Source organism: Hyla sarda, chromosome 2 (assembly GCF_029499605.1).
Source record: "Hyla sarda isolate aHylSar1 chromosome 2, aHylSar1.hap1, whole genome shotgun sequence".
Taxonomy (NCBI): domain Eukaryota; kingdom Metazoa; phylum Chordata; class Amphibia; order Anura; family Hylidae; genus Hyla; species Hyla sarda.
In genome coordinates this window covers 419,177,390-419,204,855 of record NC_079190.1, presented here as the reverse complement: position 1 = coordinate 419,204,855, position 27,466 = coordinate 419,177,390, and the positions used below count along the sequence as shown (strand labels likewise).

The following is a 27,466-nucleotide window of genomic DNA, read 5'->3' as shown; positions in this document are numbered from 1 at the left end:
TTTATCAATTTCGCCTGTTGACAGTTTCTTTTTACCCTTCTTCGTTTTCGTGCACGTGCACCAAATTTATAATTCGGTGCAAGTTGTTAGTAATTTTAGTGCAAATGTTGAAATCAGCTGTTCACAGCGCCTTTTACACAGAACTTACCGCCACAGAGGACAACGTATTTTACCCTCCTGCAGTATATCAGCAAGCGACGTGAGTTATTTTCTTTTGTGGGGTAAATATATATATATATATATATATATATATATATATATATATATATATATATCATGTGAAATGGATTTTATTTTTAACTTTTTTATTTTTTTATTTTTGGTTACTTTAGTGCAGTGGCCTTCAAACTGTGGCCCTCCAGATGTTGCAAAACTACAACTCCCAGCATGCCCGGACAGCCATTGGCTGTCCGGGCATGCTGGGAGTTGTAGTTTTGCAACATCTGGAGGGTCACAGTTTGAAGACCGCTGCTTTAGTGTTTACCTTTCCTGAACCTGTGTGGCCATGTCCAATAGAGATGAGCGAACTTACAGTAAATTCGATTCGTCACGAACTTATCGGCTCGGCAGTTGATGTCTTTTCCTGCATAAATTAGTTCAGCTTTCAGGTGCTCCGGTGAGCTGGAAAAGGTGGATACAGTCCTAGGAGACTCTTTCCTAGGACTGTATCCACCTTTTCCATCCCACCGGAGCACCTGAAGGCTGAACTAATTTACGCAGGAAAAGTCATCAACTGCCGAGCCGAGAAGTTCGTGACGAATCAAATTTACTGTAAGTTCGTTCATCTCTAGCCATGTCCAATGCTGGCTCAAGGGAGGGTGAAGGTCCCTCAGAGACAACTATGTCGCAGGATAGTATTGCGCAGCCCCGGAGGTGTCGATGCTTTCACAATTTTTTTTTTACGTATTTTGACGCCTTTACATTTTTCTGACAATGCTATGTGTGTTTTCCATGTGCAAAATTTCCTGGCATTGAATTGTGCCAAAAAAAAAAAAAAAAAACCTGCGCCAAAGAACGATTGGCGCAAATGATGAATTACTGACTAAAGTTAAAATCACACAGAGGACCGTGTGATTTTGAGAAAGTTGTAAAAATGACAGTGGTGAAAATGCACCAATACTTTGGCGCAAAAAGACACTGTGCCAAAGTATTGCGCCAAAGTTACGTGAAAAAAAAATCCTTTGATAAATATCCCCCATAATCTATGGCTTCTCTACCAGCGGCCTAACAATGCTACCCTGTTCTGAAACTATGCTAAGATTTTCTAAACTAAACACTAACCCAGATGGAAATTCCCTGCCTGCCAGAGCTGTAATGTCTTCTCAGCTATGTGTTTAGTAGGAAGGAATTACATGTTTGGGTCCTTGTGGAATACCGGGTGAGAGAACTCATCCTGGGAGGAGGGAAGACTGAGTCAGCATTGCAACTAGAGATGAGCGAACTTACAGTAAATTCGATTCGTCACGAACTTCTCGGCTCGGCAGTTGATGTCTTTTCCTGCGTAAATTAATTCAGCCTTCAGGTGCTCCGGTGGGCTGGAAAAGGTGGATACATTCCTAGGAAAGAGTCTCCTAGGACCGTATCCACCTTTTCCAGCCCACGGGAGCACCTGAAAGCTGAACTAATTTATGCAGGAAAAGCCATCAACTGCCGAGCCGAGAAGTTCGTGACGAATCGAATTTACTGTAAGTTCGCTTATCTCTAATTGCAACAAATTAAAGAATTCTGCAAACAGCAGGTTGCACGGTAACAAAATGCAAGACAGCATATAGAAACTGGGGTCTAGACAGAAGTTTGTTTTTATTTATTTATTTATTTTTCTTTCTTTTTTTTTTTCAGTAGCATTTCTCAAGTGCGCTATATTTTCTACACAAAGGTGAAGAAGCCAAATATTCATAATAGTTAATGTAAAAATGTGTTTATTTATTATTGTTCTGTTTGATGTTATTGCGCTTAGGTAGACAGAAAAATAGAGGTCCCAAAGCAAGTATTTAAAGGGGTATTCCAGGAAAAAACTTTTTTTTATATATATATATCAACTGGTTCCAGAAAGTTAAAACAGATTTGTAAATTACTTCTATTAAAAAATCTTAATCCTGGAGAACCCCTTTAAAGGAGTTCAAATCAATTGGTAAACTTCTACTTAAAAATGTTAATCCTTCCAGTACTTATCAGCTGCTGTATTGTGGTGGCCCAGTACAGGCATTTCATCCCTGTACCATTGCGGCCCTGTCAGGCAGACTCCATTCCGTGACCCCTGGGCCTCCCCTTCACTTGTGTGCCCTGAATAGTTAAATAATGTATGTGTTATCCAATGCAATGTACATAATTGTTCTATGCCTTTAAGTACTGTTGTCATGTGATTGTAACCAAGGAAAGTACAAGTGATGTCATGAACTCTCTGCTGACCTCTGCTGTCCATTTTAGGAACTGTCCAGAGCAGCATATGTTTGCTATGGGGATTTTCTCCTGCTCTGGACAGTTCCTTAAATGGACAGCAGAGGTCAGCAGAGAGCACTGTGGTCAGGACATCAGAGAAATCTAAAAAGATAAGCATTTCCTCTGAAGTATATATAGCCCCTAAAAAGTACTGGAAGGATTAAGATTTTTTAATAGAAGTAATTTACAAATCTGTTTACCTTTCTGGCACCAGTTGATTTAAAAAAAAATAAAGTTTTCCACGGGAGTACCCCTTTAACAAGTGGACTATGAATTGATCAAAAAAAACAAGCATGAGGATAGACTATAGGATACATGCCACAGCCTAGAGCAGTGGTCTTCAATACAGATGAGCGAACAAAAAAAAATAAAAAAGTACATTCGATTCGTCACAAATTTCTCGGCTCGGCAGTTGATGGCTTTTCCTGCATAAATTAGTTCAGCCTTCAGGTGCTCCGGTGGACTGGAAAAGGTGGATACATTCCTAGGAAAGAGTCTCCTAGGACTGTATCCACCTTTTCCAGCCCACCGGAGCACCGGAAAGCTGAATTAATTTATGCAGGAAAAGTCATCAACTCCAGAGCCGAGAAGTTTGTGACAAATCGAATTTATTGTAAGTTCGCTCATCTCTAAACTGCAGACCTCCAGATGTTGCAAAACTACAACTCCCAGCATGCCCGGACAGCCGTTGGCTGTCCGGGCATGCTGGGAGTTGTAGTTTTGCAACAACTGGAGGTCCGCAGGTTGAAGACCACTGGCCTAGAGCATTCCACATGTCATGTACGGGGGGCACATAAATAACATGTAACATAATAAACTTACTCTTGCAGTGTCTCCACGCCTTTCTCTTTGAACTGTAGTTCTTGCTTCATCAGTGTCAGCTCTCGCTTTAACCTAGAAAGCTAAGAAATGACGGCCAAATTTAGGAAACGTTCAGAGAATGCAGTTTATACTGACATATTACCATGTACCTTGCCCAGTAAAACTTTCCAATACTGTATACTTACTGGAAAATTGGATCTTCATTGCGGTTCAAACATCATTTTACCATAAAAACTGCTGCGTGTCCGCCAAGATTTTAAAAATTGCTGAAAAACTGTGACAGAACCACAATGAAACTGGAGCGTGTGAACACATAGGGGGAGATTTTTCAAAAACCTGTCCAGAGGAAAAGTTGCCCAGTTGCCCATAGCAACCAATCAAATCGCTTCTTTCATTTTTAACAAGGTTTCTGCAAACTGAAAGTAGAAATCTGATTGGTTGCTATGGGCAACTGGGCAACTTTTCCTCTGGACGGGTTTTGATAAATCTCCTCCATAGTTTATTGAGGGAAGGGGAGTGGGAGCTCCATGCTAAAAAAAAAAATGAAAAAGTGTTTAGTTTTTTTCCCCCCAGAAACTGTGCCACCCTTGTTTGTTGGCTGTAGTTTGTACTACAGCTCAGGCCTATTAACTTTATTGGGGTTGCGTTGCAATAAAAGGCACAGCCAAAGTGGTGCAGATTTTTAATTTTTATTTATTGTGTACGATATGCGGTTGATTTGTTTCTATAGTATGTCTTTATAACAAGTAGGACTTGCGCTTACCCTGTCTCGGCGACTTGCTATTTCAGCCTTGATTTGATGTGGATCATATTTTGTGTTTGTAGAAAATCCTGAAAAAGCTTAAAATATGAAGTATCTATTACTAACAATCCCAAAGTCATACTAAAATACAGTAATAGTTTACACACTAAATAATTCTGCGGAGAAAACCTGAAAATAATAAGGCCTAATGCATGCAATAGTATTAAAGGGGTACTCTGGTGGAAAACATTTTTTTTTTCTTTTTTTTTTTCTATTTAAAAATCTTGATCCTTCCAGTACTTATCAGCTGATGTATGCTACAGAAGAAGTTATTTTCTTTTTGAATGTATTTTCTGTTTGACCACAGTTTGACCACTATGAATATAGTGATATCTATGATTTGTGGGGAAATCATTTTAATCCTATACACTTGACCCCTGGTTAGCCCGTTAGAAGGATTGATCCATATTCAGTCCCTGTGATAATACAATATGTTTCTGAGGTTAATAGGGACCTAACAGATCAGACCCCCCCCCCCCCCCCCACACACACACACACACACACACATACTCACACACACCTAAAAATAATAATAATTAAATCAGCTGGTGCCAGAAAGTTAAACAGATTTGTAAATTGCTTCTATTTAAAAATCTTAATCCTCCCAGTACTTATCAGCTGCTGTTATGATCCACAGTAAGTTCTTTTATTTTTGAATTTCCTTTTCAGTCTGATCACAGTGCTCTCTGCTGACACCTCTGTCCATTTTAGGGAACTGTCCAGAGCGGGATAGGTTTTCTATGGGTATTTGCTCCTACTCTGGACAGCTCCTAAAATGGACAGAGGTGTCAGCACAGAGCACTATGGTCAGACAGAAAGGAAATTCAAAAAGAAAAGAACTTCCTGTGGATCGTACAGCAGCTGATTAGTACTGGAAGGACTAAGATTTTTTAATAGAAGTAATTTACAAATGTTTAACTTTCTTATTTATAAAAAAAAAAGTGTTTTCCAGTAGAGTACCCCTATAAGTTTATAGAGAAATGAAGACTAGAAAAGCACATAAGCAAAATGGAGCCCAATCCTATCATATATAAACATACCAAGTGCAGTAAAAAAAATTGCACAAATATTGTCACAGTGATGTGAGTGTGTACAAGGCTGCGACATCCTTTGTTTTAGGACTAGCTTCACACAGGTGTTACTCCTTCAATTGTTCTGCTTCATCATTAATGCAGAAAAACTGACAAAATGGTGCATGGGGATCCATTGAAAAGGTTTCCAGCTGGCCAGATTCCTTAAAACAATAGGCTTTATTTCAAAACTTTAATAGCTTGTTCCACACAAAGAGAGACATGTTAATAAAAACTCTGATGCGTTTCGACCATGGAGGTCTTAGTCATAGAACATCTAGTCATCTATGACTAAGACCACCATGGTTGAAGTGTGTCAGAGTTTTTAACATGTCTCTCTCTTTGTATGCAACAAGTAAGCGTACCTGTCAGATTCCACACACAAAAAAAAAAAAAAATTTAAAATGTTACTCAGTGTCTCATTCTGATCTTATGATTTTATGTCTCTATCACCGATATTTCACAAAAAAATTGCATATTACATCTGCTCATTGTCTTTTCCATCTTGTCACAGAGAGGGGGTGAGTCCTTTTCTTGCCTGCACTGTGATGACTCCTCCCCCTCCCTCACTCTGCTGACTCACTGCTCTCTGGAACCTGTCAGTCCTGCTCTGCAACCCTTTCCTCTCTGGATTTATGCTGTACACACACAATGATTATTGGAGATTGCCCATATTCTACCACCAAAGACAATATGGTGAGTGTATAACTTACATCTTCCTTTGTCATTCATGTGTGTCATCCAAAGGCAATCCTGTAATGCTGGGACTTGTAGTTTTGGAATAGTTGGAGGTACACTGTTTGGATAACTCTTTTTTTGCAGCAGTGTTGCCTTCAGCTGTGTGCCTACAGCTTTAGCAAACTACAACTACCAGCATCCCCAGACATCCTTTGACTGTACAACTCCCAGCATGCCCAGACATCCTTTGACTGTACAACTCCCGGCATACCCAGACATCCTTTGACTGTCCAGACATGCTTGGAATTATAGTTTTGCAACAGCTGGAGGCACATGTTTGGTAAAACTCTCTGTGTTACAGCAGTGTTGCTGCAGGCTGTGTTCCTCCCGCAGCCTTGTCAATCAGCCATCTTATGTACATGACCCTTGGACAAGCTAATGTTGCTGTGGGAATCATCAGTGTCCCACGAGGTATGGGGACCCCTAATGGTGGGATTTTCAAAGGCAGTTTTCTTTAATAAAATGTGATTTTTTTTTAAAGAAGTATATTAGAAAAACTATTGTTTTGCCAAAATGTACAACATATAAAAAGTTTTTACGTCTGACAGTGCCCATTTAAAGATTTGAAATAAAGACTATTGTGGAATCTAGCTAGCTGGAAACTTTCATTTGTTTTGCATTGCTGCTGTAGTCTTGCTCCTGACCATCCGTGCGGGGGGATTTCCTATTCCCAGGTGAGAGCTGGTTTAGCACTGGAGTGCTATAGAACTTTACACTGGCTGTAATGGTGTGTCAGGTTTTCTGGCATGGTGACCTGCATTTCACCAAACGAAATACTGCAGTGGACTGCATTGTTTTTTCTGGTACAGTGGTCCCTCAAGTTACAATATTAATTGGTTCCAGGACGACCATTGTATGTTGAAACCATTGTATGTTGAGACAAAAACTCTATGGAAACCTGGTAATTGGTTCTAAAGGCACCAAAATGTCATCCAAAAATAGGAAAAAGTGAGAATTAAAGAAAAATAAGTAGAAAACTAATATAGATAAAGCAAATCCTTACATAGAAAAGTAAGAAAGATCTGCTGGGAGCTGTAAATCACTGTCTATGTCAGTGTTTCCCAAGCAGGGAGCCTTCAGCTGTTGCAAAACTACAACTCCCAGCATGCCTGGACAGCCAAAGGCTGTCCGGGCATGCTGGGAGTTGTAGTTTTGCAACAGCTGGGGGCACCCTGCTTGGGAAACATTGGTCTATGTAGAGGACAGGAGCTTCTTCGAGGTCCTGTACAGTACACATAGTGTCCTAAAAAAGTAACATGGAGTAGCCCTGACCTGGTGTCCAAAGGAGCAGGTAACCCTGGTACAGGTAAAGTGTACAGAACATGTAATACCTCCTGTACTGTAGGGGGGCGCTACCAGACACCAGTCAGTGCATACGCTTCAGTAATACCGGTGTTTTACCAGTAAATTGTCTATACTGATTGGTTGGTTCCTCCAGCCATTGACATGTTTCACAGATCTGGACTGTCCGTAACATTGTATGTTGAGTCTGGTTTCAAGTTACAATGGTCCAGAAAAGACCATTGTATGTTGAGGCCATTGTAAGTTGAGGGATCACAGTATTTTGTACAGAACCTGAGACTGAGGCACCCAACAACAACTCCAATGCGGGTGTGAACCCAGCCCAAAAACGGTCACCGTGGTGATGGCGAGGTTATCATATTCCCATGAACCTCTGATCTACAGATTTACGGTTTCAAATAAAATCAGCCGCGTGGACAAAATTAAATGAAAAAATAATGAAAACAATGAAAAATGAATTCTGTATCCGTGGGTGGAGTTATCACATGACTACAATATTGTCCTTGTCAGAGCTCGCACCGCTATCAGATGTTCTCACTTTATAATAATATGCTCAAAGATGACCCATTCATAACTCCTGCAACTACTTACTATTCTCCCATGACATCATCCTGATAACTGAACGCATGGAGCGCGTTCATTCATCGAAAACACAAAACAACTGATATAAGAGTAATATGTGGGGGGCTGTGATTCACTATGAGGAAAACTCTCTAAAAGGACATCAAATACAGTATAATCCACATAATAACTTTCTGCCTCTTACGAAATGTTGATTCTTCCCCTGTGTGTGATGCAGGCGATACCAGAAATGCAACAATTGCTATGTGATACACTACAATAAAGAATTACCCTTTTTTAGTTATGTATGCCCAACGAACAGCTCACGCAACGCAGTGGGAGCAAACATGTGGGTTGCAGTAGTTTATATAAAGAATGGCTTTGTCTCATGTTTGGCCGCCACACATAGGCTGCTGCCAGATGACATTCTTATCTAAAGAGTGGAAAACAGTGACCAAAATGAGCCTAATAAGACATATGGATACAAGGGACTCTGACCGCATTACAGTGTACTCACATGACACAATGCGGCAAGTATGGCTGACACCTGGTAAAAACCACCCATGATCACATCCACTTTATTAAACAATCCTAATTTTGAGAGCATCATTCGGAGGAATTGAATTACAAAATGGGAAGGGTATATGGAAACCTCACCCAAAAATTAGCTTTTTTGGCCATGCTCATAGTCTTTTTGGGCATTGCTTAAAGGGGTACCGCCCCTAGACATCTTATCTCCTATCCAAAGGCTAGTTGATAACCTGTCTGATGGCGGAGGTCCCATTGCTGGAACCCCCACGATCTCTGTGCAGCACCTGGCGTTCGTTTAGAACGCCGGGTGCAGGCGGCGGGGTCGCGACATCACGGCCACGCCCCTCACGCCGCCACACCACACCCCCTCAATGCAATTCATAGACTTGCATTGAGGGGGTGTGGCATGACGTCATGACCCCGCCACCCACACCAAGCATTTGGAACAAAAGGTTTTGAATACAGTTGAGCGAACTTACAGTAAATTGGCTCGCAGCGAATCTCACAGCTCGGCTGTTGATTACTTTAGTCTGTGTATATTAGTTCAGCTTTCCAAGGGCTCTGGTTGCCTGGAAAAGTCCGGGATGACAGTCTTAGGTCTCCTAGGTCTGTATCCACTTTTTCCAGGCAACTGGAGCCCTTGGAAAGCTGAACTAATTTTTGCAGACTAAAGTAATCAACAACCGAGCTGCGAGGTTCGCTATGAGCAAATTTACTGCAAATTTGCTCGAACATGGGGCAATGGAGTACCCCAATATATATATATATATATATATATATATATATATATACACACATATAATGGCTTTTGTTAATATTTATGTAAATTTTATACGATGCAGAAATTGCAGTATGTGTGTGCAAAGAGCCCACATGCAGTGAGAATAGAAACTCAACATATACTTTATAGCGCTAAGACAAAGGTGCCTGCAAAACATTTTTGTACTTTCCTATTCTCCAGAAAACACCAAGATAAATGCAAGCAATAGTATTTGTTTTATTAGAACAATCATGACCAAATGATACTGTATATCTCCTGCATATTCAACCTTATAAAGTGTGATCCATGGATCGATATAAACACCAGGACCAAAAGATCACTTTGGCTTATGATTATTACTCTACAGGGTGGGCCATTTATATTCCGATACATCTTAATAAAATGGGAATGGTTGGTGATATTAACTTCCTGTTTGTGGCACATTAGTATATGTGAGGGGGAAAACTTTTCAAGATGGGTGGGGACCATGGCGGCCATTTTGAAGTCTGCCATTTTGAATCCAACTTTTGTTTTTTCAATAGGAAGAGGGTCATGTGACACATCAAACTTATTGGGAATTTCACAAGAAAAACAATGATGTGCTTGGTTTTAACGTAACTTTATTCTTTCATGAGTTATTTACAGGTTTCTGACCACTTATAAAAGGTGTTCAATGTGCTGCCCATTGTGTTGGATTGTCAATGCAACCCTCTTCTCCCACTCTTCACCCACTGATAGCAACACCGCAGGAGAAATGCTAGTACAGGCTTCCAGTATCCGTAGTTTCAGGTGCTGCATATCTCGTATCTTCACAGCACAGACAATTGCCTTCAGATGACCCCAATGATAAAAGTCTAAGGGGGTCAGATCGGGAGACCTTGGGGGCCATTCAACGGGCCCACAACAACCAATCCACTTTCCAGGAAACTGTTCATCCAGGAATGCTCGGACCTGACACCCATAATGAGGTGGTGCACCATCTTGCTGGAAAAACTCTGGGAACGTGCCAGCTTCAGTGCATAAAGAGGGAAACACATCATCATGTAGCAATTTTGCATATCCAGTGGCCTTGAGGTTTCCATTGATGAAGAATGGTCCCACTATCTTTGTACCCCATATACCACACCATACCATCACTTTTTGTGTTCCAACAGTCTTGGAGGGATCTATCCAATGTGGGTTAGTGTCAGACCAATAGCAGTGGTTTTGTTTGTTAACTTCACCATTCACATAAAAGTTTGCCTCATCACTGAACAAAATCTTCTGTATAAACTGAGGGTCCTGTTCCAATTTTTGTTTTGCCAATTCTGAAGCACCTGAAACTACGGATACTGGAAGCCTGTGCTAGCATTTCTCCTGCGGTGTTGCTATCAGTGTGTGAAGAGTGGGAGAAGAGGGTTGCATTGACAATCCAACACAATGGGCAGCACATTGAACACATTTTATAAGTGTCAGAAACCTGTAAATAACTCATGAAAGAATAACGTTACGTTAAAACCAAGCACATCATAGTTTTTCTTGTGAAATTCCCAATAAGTTTGATGTGTCACATGACCCTCTTCCTATTGAAAAAACAAAAGTTGGATTCAAAATGGCCAACTTCAAAATGGCTGCCATGGTCACCACCCATCTTGAAAAGTTTCCCCCTCACATATACTAATGTGCCACAAACAGGAAATTATCACCAACCATTCCCATTTTACTAAGGTGTATCCATATAAATGGCCCACCCTGTATAAAAACTATACAATTGTTGCTAAAGGGGTATTCCAGTGAAAAACATTTTTTATTTTTTTTTTACTTCTATTACAAAATCATAATCCTTCCAGTACTTATCAGCTGCTGAAGTTGAGTTGTTCTTTTCTGTCTGACAACACTGCTCTCTGCTGAAACCTCTGTCTGTCTCAGGAACTGTCCAGAGCAGGACCAAATCCCCATAGCAAACCACTCCTGCTCTGGACAGTTCCTGAGACAGACAGAGGTGTCAGCAGAGAGCACTGGGGTCAGAGAGAAAATAACTCAAATTCAGCAGCTGATAAGTACTGAAAGGATTAGGATTTTTTAATAGATGTAATTTACACATCTGTTTAACTTTCTAGCCAGTTGTGTAACGTACCGGTCAGGTGACAGGAGGTGGATCCACTGAACCAGAGGGGTGATGACGTGGGCCGTACCAGGGGAACGGAGTCTAAGGGACTACTGGTCTTCACCAGGGCCCGCCGCAAAGCGGGATGGTCTTACTGCGGCAGGTAGCCCCCGGCCGTTCTACCCGATAGCGACTCGACCCCTCTGGTAGCTGAGAATGGCGCGGTACAGGAGGAGCAGGTAGAAGCGTAGTCAGACATAGCAGAGGTCAGGGCAGGTGGAACAGGTTCACAGGCGATAGTTAGGCAACAGGTCAGGGCAGGCAGTACGGGTTCACTAGCGGTAGTCACGGGCAACAGGTCGGCAACAGGCAAGGGCAACACAGAACACTGGAAACGCTTTCACTCGGCACAAGGCACTAAAGATCTGGCGAGGGCAGGAAGGGGCAGGAGACATTTATAGGGGCCGTATGGACCAGGCACCAATCAATGGTGCGCTGGCCCTCTAAATTTCATGAAGCCGGCGGGGCCGCGCGTGCCGGGAGACAGAAGCAGCGCAGGAAGACAGGGCTGCAGGTAAGGGGACACGGGATGCGGCGCGTGTGCAGGGATCAGCCACCACGCTAACCGCATCCCTGCCGGAGGAATCCCTGCCCTCTCGGTCAACATGTCTGACGGGACGCGCCGGGACAAAGCAGACGGGGGCAGGGGCAGCGAGCGCTCCGGTATGGAGGAGGGGACCAGAGCGCTCACTGTTACAAGTTGATATGAAAAAAAAAATGTTTTTCACTGGAGTACCCCTTTAATGCAATAGACATGTCATCAAACCTCAGCAACACTTCACAGTATAGAAACACAACAGGCCTATCTGTGTACTTACAGCTGGCATGGGAACGATTGTCATCTTCACAAAGTTCATGGAGTTGTTGGTATTCTTCCTGAGCCAACTCGAACCGCTGCTGCTTGATTTGATAAATCTCCTTTTTGGCATTAAGAGCCTCCTGGGCTACAACCAAATATTCCTTCAGCATCCGCTCTTGTTCTCGCCTCCATTGCTCTCGAGGGTCCTCAATTTGTGTGATTTCTACAAGCCAACAAGAAAATGTGTAAATATTAAGCTGAGAGCATTGCTAAAGAGACATAAGTTGGTGAGATCATCCACATGTGACCAACAAAGAAGAAGGGTCACTTACAACGCGAAACTAGTCTCAGTGGTATATGCCTCCCGCACCGCGAGCTGCGTCTCTCCGCTCCCTGCCAAAGCTTTTTACCTTCGTTTGTTGATTTCATCTCATGAAGAAATAAAAGAAGACAAAGCTACTCCTGTGAGTGAGTGCAGCATTTATTTTCTTCTTTGTTGGTTGCATTTGATATTACCTGGACCGTCTTTAATATGCTAACACCCCACTGTAGCCGTGATTACATTTTAGTATTGATCAGAAGCAGGTTCATACCATTAAAGGAAAACAGTCACCCGTTCACCCACACTATAACCCGATACACAGGAGACCGATGCGGGGTCTCAGACTGCTATACCCACCCGTCCCATTCCTCCAAAGGTCCCCCTTCTTCCAGCACTCACTTGTGCTTTGAGGCGGGCCCGCCGGCTAGATTTAAATATTCATAAGCGCCGGTCCTGTGAGCGCACAATTGGCGGCTGACTAAATACCCTTTTGCCCCACTGTTGGTTTGGGTTTAATGCCTGTAGAGATTTGGATCCCAGCCATTATAAAGTCAGCAGTTGCAGTGGTCCCTAAATGCTTCCACTCCTCAATAATACCACTCACAGTAGATTGTGCAAGATCTATGAGGGAAGACATTTCATGTTGCATCCTATTACAGTACCACAATGGAATTCAGGGAACTCTTTAGAACGACCCATTGTTTCACAAATGTTGGTAAAGGCAGACCGCATTGGTGGATTTTATGCACGTGTGACAATGGGACTGACAAACTCCGGAATTCAGGTGGAGCCCCAAACCTTCATCCATACGTATTGCATTAGACTTTGTACTGACATACTAGGATGGGGCTAAGCTCCTACCAGCTAGGTAAGATGTTTTAGTGATTAGAAAGTTATTGTTTACACATGACATTAAATAAAGATGTGTATGTTGTAATAAAGCAGCCAGTTTAACAAGACAAGTAACTTACGGTTTATATGGTCCATATAATAAACACCAATTTGCTGATCGTAAACCATTTCCCATCCTAAAGGCAATTCATTTCCAACACAGTCTGCAAATGTTAAAGGCTTTGTTATCCTGGAAAAAGTAAAAAAAATTTGATAAAAAAATTATAATACATTGTGCCTGGAACAAATACAAGTCAGTAATAAATAGAAATGACTGTATAAAGAGACCAATATACATTTTTAGTTTACTACTTAAACGTCATTGGTGAGATAGTAAAACCTTTATATTCTGGGAACTGTTGGCATAACAAGAAATATTATACCTTATTACCTTAATACCTTAGGGTATAATGAAGTAAATAATACAGCTAATAATCTATAGATATGTATTATTCTATAAAGCAATCCCTTATGCCACCTCCTGATCACCCTGTGGTGGTTTAATCTGCCCCCGAACCCACTGACACCAGTATTTCACCGGATTTGGGGGTGGGGGGGTCACCATTTGCTAAATGAAAATTTGCCTGAAGTTTCAGAGATGTTTTAAGATTGATTGTAAAATGTGCAAATAAACAGGTTCAGTGAATTAAGATCCCAATGCTGAAAACCACTATTGGATCCTATTGGCCGGCCGTACCTCTTTATTATGATCAGCTGACTGTCATGCGCAAACAGTCTTGAGATAGGGATCCATTACAATACAGGTAAATTCCAATAGTGGTTTTCAGCACAGGGGTTTTAAGTCACTGGTGTAGGTTTTTCAATAAAGATTATAATCGGATATTTTAGAGGATGTGGGAAATATAGGGTTTTTATTGGGTCACCTCTAGTAGGGTGCCATACACTGGTCTTACAATTAGTGATAAACAGGTTCACACTTAATAGCTACGTGAATAGATATTGTTTACTTAAGTGATGAAGCTAAATCCAAAGTAAAAAGTCAGCTTCAAGATACTGAATAAGAACATAGAGATCTAAAACAACAATATACACTTGGCTATAAAAAAAAGGATTTTACAAACAATTCCGGGAGGACCTTTTGTTGGCTGTTGTCCAACACCCGGAGGCCGAGGGTAGTGTCACACGAACCAGATCCAACACAATTTTTTAGAGCCCACAGAATGATGGCGTCTCTCCCATTTATACTCTCTCTAACCCTTCTGGAAGAGTCTATAAAGATCTACCTAATGCTGCACCTGCATGTGAAAGTAGCTCTGACCAGAATACTCCAATGTGGTGGGTTCTTATTGTCCCCAATTACCTTAAGTAAGCCTGGGTAAGTATTTACAGCGCATGCCCCAAAAACATATTCAAAGTAGTAAGCAATGTGGCACTAAATCAGTGAGCTCATGTGGCCTGAATATTTCCTGTGTCTGTCACCAAACCTAAATATGTCAGAATTAACCCCTATATACACAACTGATCAATATATTAACAAAGAAAAGACATGTATCAAGATTGGCATTTCATACTTTAGGTTAAGCCAAAAATGTTTGCTCTGTATTTTTATGCATATTTTTGAAATCGAGAAAGATATAATAAAAAAGCATATAAGCATGGGCTGATAGTATAAAGTACAGTACATAGTAACAAATAGTATACAAGTCCTAAAATAAAAGTTATACTCTGCAGAATGCTGCATTCCAGGGACTGTTTATGTTTAGTATGAAACTGCTTGTAACCCACTCGGCAGCCACATGCCACTTCCTCGGATGATTGCTATTTTTACATCTTCAGTTTTATTATGAGATTAAAGAGCTCGATTTATTGTTCAGACGTATGCACATAAATAGATTTGTTGTAAACCACTTTGCTCCGCTCACTATTTCTAGGACGCAATTTGGGAGTCGGGCAACACAAACTAATTAACAGCTGTTTGTAAAATGATCTAAACAGACTTTGTATATGTTGGGGTTATGTTTAATTCTTACATCTGTCACTCACCGCTACGTCAGCGCCCACATGTTGTTTCCCAGGCCCTTAAAATGACAACTTGTGGAGAACTGACCCCTGTCCCAAACATCTGACGGAGCTGACAATTCTGCATACAATGGTAACAGAAACAAAGTCAAATCCGCTCTCCCTGAGCAATAACGCACAGGACTAGGGCCGTGATAAACCATTAATTGCGCAATTAATTTGTTGCCGATAAATCAATTGATTTTAAAAAATATGTACAGAAGGCATATAAAATAAGTAACAAGGTTTTTTTTATGTATCCACAAGCCCTTACTTTTACAGCTTGCTGGGAGTTGTAGGCTTGCAACAGCTGGAGGCACCCTGGTTGGGAAACAATGACTTAGAATCTAAAACAAAACTGTCACCTCTCTACGAGGTACAGAGGTGCAGGCACCATCAGTTAGGGTATAATGTGATCTAATGCCTGCGGTTTGTGAAGTTATATTCATGCTGTCTTGTAATGCCGGTGAACAGTCGGTGGGGCCGAACGACTCCCGCATGCCTCCTCCCCGCCCTAACCCGCTCCCAGCATGGAGCTCTGTACATCAATCATGTGGGACCAGCAAAGTAAGGAAAAGGACCTTTCCTTAGATAGCATTATGCTCTAAAATATGGTGCCTGCACCTTCGTATAAGGTACTGCACACTGTACTGTGCCACCCGGCTGGCATCTCTAAGTGAGGAATATGAAGTTACTGTGCAGTGATTTCATGTTCCCCGCTAAAAGCTCTGATTGGTCAATCGGTGCTGACCAATCAGAGGTCTTTTTGCTTAAAGGGGTTATCCACCATAAAGTGATTTTAGTACATACTTGCCAGACTATCTGGGTATTTCCTGTTGGAGTTTGGTCTCTAAAAATACACATCCCATAGCTCCATACTTGTAAGTTTGAAGTTACATTCCTCCCTCCCACACATCAGCCACCCCACCCACTGCAGCACAAATAAGCTCAAAAGACTAGTGTTTTCTAATCAGGGTGCCTACAGATGTTGCAAAGTTATCTCTCTGTTACTCCACCAATTGAAGCAGGATAGGCTCCCTTTTCACAACTGACTAGTGATGTCAGGTCTCGACGCACTGCAACCTGGGAAATCCAGAGACATGAGTCCTTTTGTATGCTGTTAAAAATAAATATTGCGGTGAAAATCACAAAAGAATTGTGAGAAAACCGTCACACACAGGTAAAGACACTATATTATGAACTACACTAACTTTACAGCCCCTGTAGCACAGTCAAATAAAAATAATTCCTGGAATACCCCTTTAACAACGCATCAGAACTCGATTCATCAATGACGGGATTTACTGACAACAAATCCGGTTACTGATTTTTATTGATAATATCAATTAATCGTTGCACAGAACCATATTGTCACTATGCCTTTATGGTGCCGTTGCTGTTTTTCACACTACCTGTGTAACTAGACAATAGATAACATTTAAATAATATCAATAAGGCAAATAGTAGGAATAGTAAACACTTAAGGCTCATAAGAATCCAGTTTAAAATGACCTTTTGTAATTTCACAAATCTATGTGAGAAATATCACTTTAGTGATCTAGGACTAACACTGAGTGGTTGCATAAAGGGCTTTAATCCCTTTGGCACGGCTTAGAAAATTCTGTTACTGGAAATGTGACACAACATTCTAATTAAATTACTATTGAGCTAAATGGACGTGTGCTTAGAATGCTGTGTCACATTTCCAGTAACAGAAATCTGCGAGCATTGCCAAAGGGGTGTAATTGGTGTGTGCTGCAGGCACTTGCAGAGAATGTGGGTGACACACGCAAATCTACATGAGAACATGGAGATCAACAAGGGACAACCTGGCTTAGACCTGAGTTGCTTTACAGCAGTCTAGGCATATTCAAGCCACTACTTTATAGGCACATTTACCTATACTTTTATTTTTTATAAATATTATTACTTATTTATTACTAGCTGAATACCCGGCGTTGCCAGGTTTTTCCTTCCTAATCCTTATTGGGGAGGAAAATAAACAAAGGAGGAAGCTTTTGACTTCATATCCCGTCCTCATATATTGTTGTCATATCCCAACCCCATATCCTGTCCTCATATCCTGACCTCCTATCCCGTCATCATATCCCAACCTCATATCCCATCCTCACATCTTGTCCTCATATCCCGACCTCTTATCCCAACCTCCTATCCCGTCCTCCTATCCTGACCTACTAATCCATCCTCCTATCCCGACCTCCTATCCTAACCTCCTATCTCGACCTCCTATCCCGACCTCCTATCCCGACATCCTATCCCGACCTCCTTTCCCGACCTCCTTTCCCGACCTCCTATCCCGTCCTCCTATCCCGTCCTCCTATCTCGAGCTCCTGGCCTGACCTCCTATCCCGACCTCTTATCCCGTCCTCCTATCCCCACCTCATATCCGCTCCTCATATCCTGATGTCCTAACTCGATCTTCTATCCCGACCATCCCGTCCTCCTATCTTGACTTCCTATCTTGACCTCCCATCCCGTCCTCATATTCCGACCTGTAATATGTGTACCAGGTATTGAAATATCTCCAGCCGTACAGAAGTTATGTGAGAACATACATTTCCCATTGATTTGCATGGGACTTAAAACAAAACCCCCGACCCTCACAAATGGGGGTAGTTAAGGGTTAGATTAACTATCCTATATTTTAAGTGGACATATAAGTAACATGTGACCAAGCATTATCGAAATATCTCCAGCCGTTTGGAAGTTATGCAGTAACATATATTTCCCATAGACTTGTATAGGACTTTAACCTCTTCAGGACAAAGGGCGTATGGATACGCCCTGCATTCCGAGTCCTTAAGGACCGAGGGCGTATCCATACGCCCGTGGGAATTCCGGTCCCCACCGCTAGCCGGTTGGGGACCGGAGCCAGATGCCTGCTGAAATCGTTCAGCAGGCATCCCGGCATATCGCCCAGGGGGGTCATTATGCGACAATTCATTCCATCGATCTGCGGCTATTCCGGGTCAATCGGGTCTCCAGTGACCCGGTGACCCGGAATTACTGGCTGTTCGGGGCCGTCTCTGACGGCCCCGAACAGCCAGACCCTGCAGGGGTGAGGTGGCACTGGTGCCACCTCACGATCGCCCTGATTCGTCAGCCGGATTACCGGCCGACCAATCACGGTGCCTGCTGCGGGTGTCACTCCCGCACCCGCTCGCCCCTCTTCCGGAGGACGTGAGCGGGTGCGGGACGTGCACCCCGGGTGCTGGGGACCCCGATCCCCGGCGTCAATGTTGGGATCGGGGCCCCAGGAGCAGCGGCGGCGGCGACGACGAGGGACTGACCTCATACGGCTGGATCGTTGGAGGTGAGTGACAGACTCCTGCTGTTGCTTATCAACAGCTCCCAGCATGCAAAAAGGGCATGCTGGGAGCTGTAGTTATGCAACAGCAGGAGGCAGACCACCACAACTCCCAGCATTCCCTTATGGGCATGCTGGGACTTATGGTTTTGCAACAGCTGGAGGCACATTTTTTTCTATGGAAAAGTGTACCTTCAGCTGTTGTATAACTACAACTCCCAGCTTGCACAAACAGCTAAAGTGCATGCTGGGAGTTGTAGTGGTGCATCTGCCGGTTGCATAACTACAACTCCCAGCATGCCCGTTGGCTGTCGGTTACTGCTGAGAGTTGTAGTTTTGCAACAGCTGAAGGCACACTGGTTGTGAAACTTAGAGTTTTTTTTTTTTTTTTTACCTAACTCAGTGTTTCACGACCGGTGTGCCTCCAGCTGTTGCAAACTCCAACTCTCAGCAGTCAATGTACACCATGCACCGTACATGCTGGGAGTTGTAGTTTTGCAACAGCTGGAGGCACACTGGTTGTGAAACACTGAGTTAGGTCACAAACTCTGTGATACATAACCAGTGTGCCTACAGCTGTTGCAAAACTAAAACTCCCAGCATGTACAGTCTGTCAGCGCATGCTGGGAGTTGTAGTTTTGCAACAGCTGGATGTCCCCCCCCCCCCCCCCCCCCAATGTGAATGTACATGGTACACTCACATGGGCGGAGCATTACAGTAAGTATCTGGCTGCAAGTTTGAGCTTCCGCAAATTTTCTGCCGCAGCTCAAACTGCCAGCGAGAAACTACTGTGAACCCCCGCCCGTGCGACTGTACCCTAAAAACACTACACTACACTTACACACAATAAAATAAAAAGTAAAAAACACTACGTATACACATACCCCTCCCCTCCCCAATAAAAATGAAAGCGTCTGGTACGCCACTGTTTCCAAAACGGAGCCTCCAGCTGTTGCAAAACAACAATTCCCAGTATTGTCGGACAGCCGTTGACTGTCCAGGCATGCTGGGAGTTTTGCAACAGCTGGAGGCACCCTGTTTGGGAATCACTGGAGTAGAATTCCCCTAAGTCCACCCCTATGCAATCCCTAATTTAGGCCTCAAATGCGCATGGCGCTCTCACTTTGGAGCCCTGTCGTATTTCAAGGCAACAGTTTAGGGTCACATATGGGGTATCGCCGTACTCGGGAGAAATTGCCTAACAAATTTTGGGGGGTATTTTCTGCTCTTACCCTTTTTAAAAATTTAAAATTTTTGGGAAAACAAGCATTTTAGGTAAAAATTATTATTTTTTTTTTTACATATGCAAAAGTCGTGAAACACCTGTGCGGTATAAAGGTTCACTTAACCCCTTGTTACGTTCCCCGAGGGGTCTAGTTTCCAAAATGGTATGCCATGTGGTTTTTTTTTTTGCTGTCCTGGCACCATAGGGGCTTCCTAAATGCGGCATGCCCCCAGAGCAAAATTTGCTTTCAAAAAGCCAAATGTGACTCCTTCTCTTCCGAGACCTGTAGTGCGCCAGCAGAGCACTTTTCACCCCCATATGGGGTGTTTTCTGAATCGGGAGAAATTGGGCTTCAAATTTTTAGGGGTATTTTCTGCTGTTACCCTTTTTAAAAATTAAAAAATTTTGGGAAAACAAGCATTTTAGGTAACATTTTTTTTTTTTTTTTTACATTTGCAAAAGTCGTGAAACACCTGTGGGGTATTAAGGCTCACTTTATCCCATATTACATTCCCCGAGGGGTCTAGTTTCCAAAATGGTATGCCATATGCTGAACACTTTACATAGACATATGACGTATGTCCTTACTTGAGAGAAATTGGGCTACAAATACAAGTAAAAATTTTGTCTTTTTACCCCTTGTAAAAATTCAAAAATTGGGTCTACAAGAACATGTGAGTGTAAAAAATGAAGATTGTGAATTTTCTCCTTCACTTTGCTGCTATTCGTGTGAAACACCTAAAGGTTTAAAAACGCTGACTGAATGTCATTTTGAATACTTTGGGGGGTGTAGTTTTTATAATGGGGTCATTTATGGGGTATTTCTAATATGAAAACCCTTCAAATCCACTTCAAACCTGAACTGGTCCCTGAAAAATACAGAGTTTGAAAATTTTGTGAAAAATCGGAAAATTGCTGCTGACCGTTGAAGCCCTCTGGTGTCTTCCAAAAGTAAAAACAAGTCAATTTTATGATGCAAACATAAAGTAGACATATTGTATATGTGAACCAAAAAAAAATGTATTCGTAATATCCATTTTCCTTACAAGCAGAAAGCTTCAAAGTTAGAAAAATGCAAAATGTTCAATATTTTCATCAAATTTACGGATTTTTCACCAAGAAAGGATGCAAGTATCGACAAAAATTTACCACTAAGTTAAAGTAGAATATGTCACGAAAAAACAATCTCGGAATCAGAATGATAACTAAAAGCATCCCAGAGTTATTAATGTTTAAAGTGACAGTGGTCAGATGTGCAAAAAACGCTCCGGTCCTTAAGGCCAAAATGGGCTCCGTCCTGAAGGGGTTAAATATAAACCCCGCCCCTGGCAAATGGGGGTAAGTAAGGGTTAAATCACGTAGCCTATGTTTATAGTTGACATATAAGTAACATGTGTGCCAAGTTTCTTGTTAATATCTTTAGCCGTTTGGAAGTTTTTGAGGAACATATACACATACATACACACACACGTTGAGTTTTATATACATAGATATATTATATAATTTTGTGATTAGGGGAAAGTAGCCTCTTCAATGCGTTCCAGAAGCTCAGTAGAAGTCTTCATACACTGCTCAAAAAAATGAAATAAAGGGAACACTAAAATAACACATCCTAGATCTTAATGAATCACCTAATCATATGAAATATATTCATCTTTACATAGTTGAATGTGCTGACAACAAAATCACACAAAAATTATCAATGGAAATCAAAAGGTATCAACCCATAAAGGTCTGGATATGGAGTCACACTCAAAATCAAAGTGGAAAACCACACTACAGGCTGATCCAACTTTGATGTAATTTCCATAAAAAGCTTGTTTGACCTCCAACCGCACAAGCATAATGTCTCACAAGGGGTCTGAGGATCTCATCTCGGTACGTAATGGCAGTCAGGCTAGCTCTGGCAAGCACATGGAGGGCTATGCGGCCCCCCAAAGAAATGCCAACCCGCACCATTACTGACCCACCGCCAAACCGGTTATGCTGGAGGATGTTGCAGGCAGCAGAATGTTCTCCACGGCGTCTCGAGACTCTGTCACATCTGTCACATGTGCTCAGTGTGAACCTGCTTTCATCTGTGAAGAGCACAGCGCGCCAGTGGTGAATTTGCCAATTTTGGTGTTCTCTAGCAAATGGCAAATATCCTGCATGTCCTGCACATTTGTGGCCTGCTGGAGGTCATTTTTCAGGGCTCTGGCAGTACTCCTCCTGCTCCTCCTTGCACAAAAGCAGAGGTAGCAGTCCTGCTGCTGGGTTGTTGCCCTCCTACAGCCTCCTGCACGTCTCCTGATGTACTGGCCTGTCTCCTGGTAGTGCCTCCATGCTCTGGACACTATGCTGACAGACGCAGCAAACCTTCTTGCCACAGCTTGCATTGATGTGCCATCCTGGATGAGCTGCACTACCTGAACCACTTGTGTCAGGTTGTAGACTCCATCTAATGCTACCACTAGAGTTAAAGCACCGCCAGCATTCAAAAGAGACCAAAACATCAGCCAGGAAGCATAGGAACTGAGAAGTGGTATGTGGTAACCACCTGCAGAACCACTCCTTTATTGGGGGTGTCTTGCTAATTGCCTATAATTTCCACCTGTTGTCTGTTTCATTTGCACAACAGCATGTGAAATTGATTGTCAATCAGTGTTGCTTCCTGAGTGGACAGTGTGATTTCACAGAAGTGTGATTGACTTGGAGTTACATTGTGTTGTTTAAGTTTTCCCTTTTAGTTTTTTTGAGCAGTGTATTTTAAATCATGGGTCTCAAACTGTGGCCTTTCAGATGTTGCAAAACCTTAACTCCCAGCATGCTGGGAGTTGAAGTTTTGCAACATCTGAAGGGCCACAGTTTGAGACCACTGCCTTGAATATGTAAGTAAATTCTTCTAATGTTCATTTTATAAGCATTTCCCTTTTTATTTCCACAAACAACTCCTTTGTAAAAAAAATAAAATAAAAACTATAACATAAATCTTTATCTATTAAGGCAGTGGTCTCCAACCCAGTCCTCAAGGCCCACCAACATTCAGAGTTTTTTCAAATACTTTATTGGAATAGAACAGGGAAATATTCAAATCCTGGACTGTTGGTGGTCTTTGATGACTGTCTTGGAGATTGGGGCCTACATTAGGGTGTTTAAATGACTTCCTAATTAATAACTACAATGAGAAACTCTACATATTGCTGACATTTAACTTTTCAAGCAAAAAATCTATATATTTTCACATATGTTTGCTTATAGTTCAACATTATTTCTTTTCAGACCTCCTGATATGCAGTTTGCAACTTTCTTCTACTTTCAGATTTTTTACACGTGAATATGTCCTCCCATTTATAAATGGTTTTAAAATGCCCCCCCTTCAACTTTATGAGGATTTTCAGTCAAACATGACCATTATGGAATTGCATTATTTTTTTTGAAATTTTTTTAAAAAGGGTACTCCGGTGGAAAACATTATTTTTTTTCAATCAACTCATGCCAGAAAGTAAGAAAGATTTGATATATTACTTACAAAATTCTTAATCCTTTCAGTACTTATCAGCTGCTGTATAATACAGAGGAATTTTTTTTTCTGTCCACATTGCTCTCTGCTGACACCTCTCTAACTTTCAGGAACTGTCCAGAGCAGGAACAATTCCCCATAGCAAACCTATCCTGCTCTGGACAGTTCTTGAATCAGTCTGGCTTCAAGGAAAACACCGGCTCCATGTGGCACAGGATACAAAAGATTGACTGAAGATCAGATACAATCGAGGTAGTTTTTTCCCAAGAAGCAACGCGTTTCACTGCGGGGGAAAGAAGCTTCATCAGGCATTATGCTGGCGTTCTCCTTGAAGCCAGACCGATTGAATACCTTGCCTAGCCGGAGGGCTGCAGATACACTGCGGAGTATCTCTTATCACACCAAGAAGCACTTTCCCTTTTCTCCCCTTTAGACCACTGTACAGTTCTTCACATGGACAGAGGTGTCAGCAGAGAGCACTGTGGTCAGACAGAAAGGGAATTCAAAAAGAAAAGAACTTCCTGTGGAGCAGGAGTATTATTTTTAAATAGAAGTAATTTACAAATCTGTTTAACTTTTTGGAACCAGTTGATAAAAAAAAAAAAAAAAATGTTTTCTACCGGAGTACCCCTTTCAGCTCCCTTGAGAAAAATCGACCTTCTCCCCTGATAAACAGCGCTTCATTCCTGTACTGATTACTTTTTCTACAGCCCATTGCAAATACAGAGCAACCCTAGAACACTGTCCCATAGAATAGATGAAATTACCCAAATAAAAAAAAAAGTGAAAATGTTGTCAATGATATTGTGAATATACAAGGATCAAATGCCTGTTTTATGCCTTTATACAGGAGCCATTTAGCTGTGGATCCGCTGATAAAGGCCCCGCTCTATGCTGGCTTTACATGTGCCTGCTGGTAGTGGCAATACGCCGCTACAAGCAGACACAGTGCAGCGATGTGCACGGCGTACTCGCACATTGCGACCGCTCTCCCTGCTCTGGGCTAGGCAGAGAGCTCCCACGATGTGCGAGTATACTGTGACTCGCACATCGTAGTGTCTGCTCATAGCGGTGTATTGCCATTACGAGCAGGCACATGTAAAGCTAGCGTAGAGCGGGCCTTCACCAGCAGATCTGCAGTGTAAAATATACTGAAAATCTGTGCGTGTGAACGTACCCTTTAGCCTAGTCTTACAGGTGTCAGTGGTACTAAATAGTATCACAACTGCCAATGGCTAGGGAATCATGCTCAGGGCTACTTACACAGTATATTTTACAACGTCCACCTGTGCCATTGTGTATAAAATAGTGCAGCAAACTTCAAACCTCACCTGACCTCAGGTCAGGACACATATGTATGGAGGTTAAAGTGGCGCAAATCAGGTGGGTTAGAGCAATAACGGTAACAGAACAGTGACAATTATTATTTTTATTTTTTGCAAAGTGAGACAAATGCCGCTGTAGGCCTATGTGGTGGCATCCATTGGAGGTATACATTGGAGATCTAGCAGACCCAACAAATGTTATAAGAAAAGATCCTAGTCCACCTAAGTAAGGCTGGGTCCACACTACGTTTTGTCCCATACGGGAGCGCATACGACAGGAGGGAGCTAAAACCTCGCGCTCCCGTATGTGACCGTATGTGACCGTATGCGCTCCCGTATGTCATTCACTTCAATGAGCCGACCGGAGTGAAACGTTCGGTCCGGTCGGCTCATTTTTGCGCCGTATGCGCTTTTACAACCGGACCTAAAACCGTGGTCAACCACGGTTTTAGGTCCGGTTGTAAAAGCGCATACGGCGCAAAAATGAGCCGACCGGACCGAACGTTTCACTCCGGTCGGCTCATTGAAGTGAATGGCATACGGGAGTGCATACGGTCACATACGGGAGCGCGAGGTTTTAGCTCCCTCCTGCCGTATGCGCTCCCGTATGGGACAAAACGTAGTGTGGACCCAGCCTAAAGCAGCTTCTCCTCTAAATATTTTTATCTTTCATGTGTATTCATACGGCTTCCTTTAAAGAAAACCATGAAATGCTGTTTGATGTGTATCTGTCAATAACAAAAACTTTTTATATAATGTAGATGATACTATTCTCCCCCTTAGGGACACAGCCCATTTTGGCCTTAAGGACACAGCCAATTTTATTTTTGTGTTTAAATTTTTTCTCCTTGCCTTCTAAAATTCATTACTCATTCCAAATTTCCATTCACAGACCCAGATGAGGGCTTGTTTTTTTGCGTGACCAATTGTCAATGACATCACATAACCATCACATTTACCCTAAAATGCATGGTAAACCCCCAAAAATTGTTTTTGTGTAAGGAAATTTAAACAAAAATCGCAATTTTGAATTTTTTAGGGGAGATTCGGTTTCAAAAATGACAAAAGAACATTTTCTTTATTTTGTGGGTCAATACGATGAATGATACCCATGGTTACATGCTTTGCTATTATTGCACTGCTTTTCAAAAATCTCAAACTTTTTTTTTACAAAATAAGAATGTTTAAAATTGCCCTATTTTGACCACCTCTAACTTTCTCATTTTTCCATATACAGAGTTGTGTGAGGTCTAATTTTTTGCGCCATGATCTGTAGTTTTCTTTAGTAGTTTGCGTATATGTGACTTTTTGATCGCTTTTTATTTTTTTGCTATGTGATGTGACCAAAAAGAAGAAATTTGGGCCTTTTTCTTTTCTTTTTCTTACACCGTTTCTCTTACGGAATCATTATCATTATATTTTTATAGCTTGGACATTTACACATGCGGAAATACCAAATAGGTTTACTATTTATCATTGTTTATGCTTTTTTTTTTTTTATTAAAATGGGGAAAAGGGGTCATTTAAATCTTTATTGTGGGAGGAGCTTTTTCACTTTTTTTTTTACTTTCAAAAAACTTTTCTATACATTTACTTTACACTTTTTAAGTCCCCATAGGGACATCAGATTGCTAATACTGTTCAGTGCTAGGCATATGAATAGCACTGATCAGTGTTATCGGCGATCCTCTTCTCTGGTCTGTTCGATCTCAGACCAGAGGAGAAGATGCCATGAGGACGGACGGAGGCAGGTGAGGGGACCTCCGTCCTCCATCTTTGCTAATCTGATCCCCACAGCAGTGTTGCGGCGACCAGATCAGCCATTTAAAGTGCCGCAGTTGCCATGATCTGTATTGATCATGGCATCTGAGGGTTTAATGGTGGAAATCAGCACAATCGATCCCTGCGCTTCCTTCATATACCCGCCATATGGTGCTGTGCACAAAGTTACTCACTGCAGTGCCATAAATTTATGGCCTGTGTGTCTCTGTGAGGAGTCCAAATACAGGAAATGTGGGTGGACAAGCAGGACTCTGCTCTGAAGACAAGCAGGGCTCTGTACACTGAGGACAAGCAGGACTCTGTACACTGAGGATAAGCAGGGCTTTGTACACTGAAGACAAGCAGGGCTCTGTACACTGAGGACAAGCAGGGCTCTGTATACTGAGGACAAGCAGGGCTCTGTACACTGAGGACAAGCAGGGCTCTGTACACTGAGGACAAGCAGGGCTCTGTACACTGAGGAGAAGCAGGGCTCTGTACACTGAGGAGAAGCAGGGCTCTGTACACTGAGGAGAAGCAGGGCTCTGTACACTGAGGACAAGCAGGGCTCTGTACACTGAGGAGAAGCAGGGCTCTGTACACTGAGGAGAAGCAGGGCTCTGTACACTGAGGAGAAGCAGGGCTCTGTGCACTGAGGACAAGCAGGGCTTTATGCACTGAGGACAAGCAGGGCTCTGTTGTGCAATGATGCTCTATGACACGCTCCCAGCTCACACAGCAGGATGATTGACAAGCCAGGAGCCTGCACAGAGCCCTGCTTATCCTGCCCTCACTTCCTGTATTTGGTCACCTCACAGGGACACACAGGCAATAGCTGCAGGGACATCATTTTTTCATGTAATGGTATTATCTACATTATATCAAAAGTTACTGTTAACGACAGGTACACTTTAATCTTGCAGCATCAGGATGAGCGAAACAGAATGATATATTGTTTTGAAGGAAAAGATTGAGTATAACTTGTAACTTATAAATTTTCACTCTGTGTAAGGAGTCCACATGTGGTGTCATTCAATGTTTGGCAGCATACAGAGCCAGCTGTGACATCAGCAGCATGAATATTTTATTAAGGATAATGGGGTTGTTCCTTCTGAACAGGTA

General features: G+C 42.3%; 1 protein-coding gene across 3 annotated transcripts in view; it reads right to left on the bottom strand.

The window, feature by feature from the left end:
* Positions 1 to 27,466, bottom strand: part of WWC3 (WWC family member 3) — a 214,728-nt gene that overhangs the window by 91,627 nt on the left and 95,635 nt on the right. For 2 of the 3 annotated variants that reach the window (XM_056558881.1, XM_056558883.1), the window contains exons 2-5: positions 13,264 to 13,373; positions 11,990 to 12,193; positions 4,025 to 4,101; positions 3,262 to 3,341 (exon numbers count right to left, since the gene is read on the bottom strand). In XM_056558881.1, the coding sequence (XP_056414856.1) occupies positions 3,262 to 3,341; positions 4,025 to 4,101; positions 11,990 to 12,193; positions 13,264 to 13,373 (471 nt within the window). Of the gene's footprint in view, positions 1 to 3,261; positions 3,342 to 3,446; positions 3,604 to 4,024; positions 4,102 to 11,989; positions 12,194 to 13,263; positions 13,374 to 27,466 lie in introns of those variants that run through there. The other variant, XM_056558884.1, reaches the window with a different exon arrangement.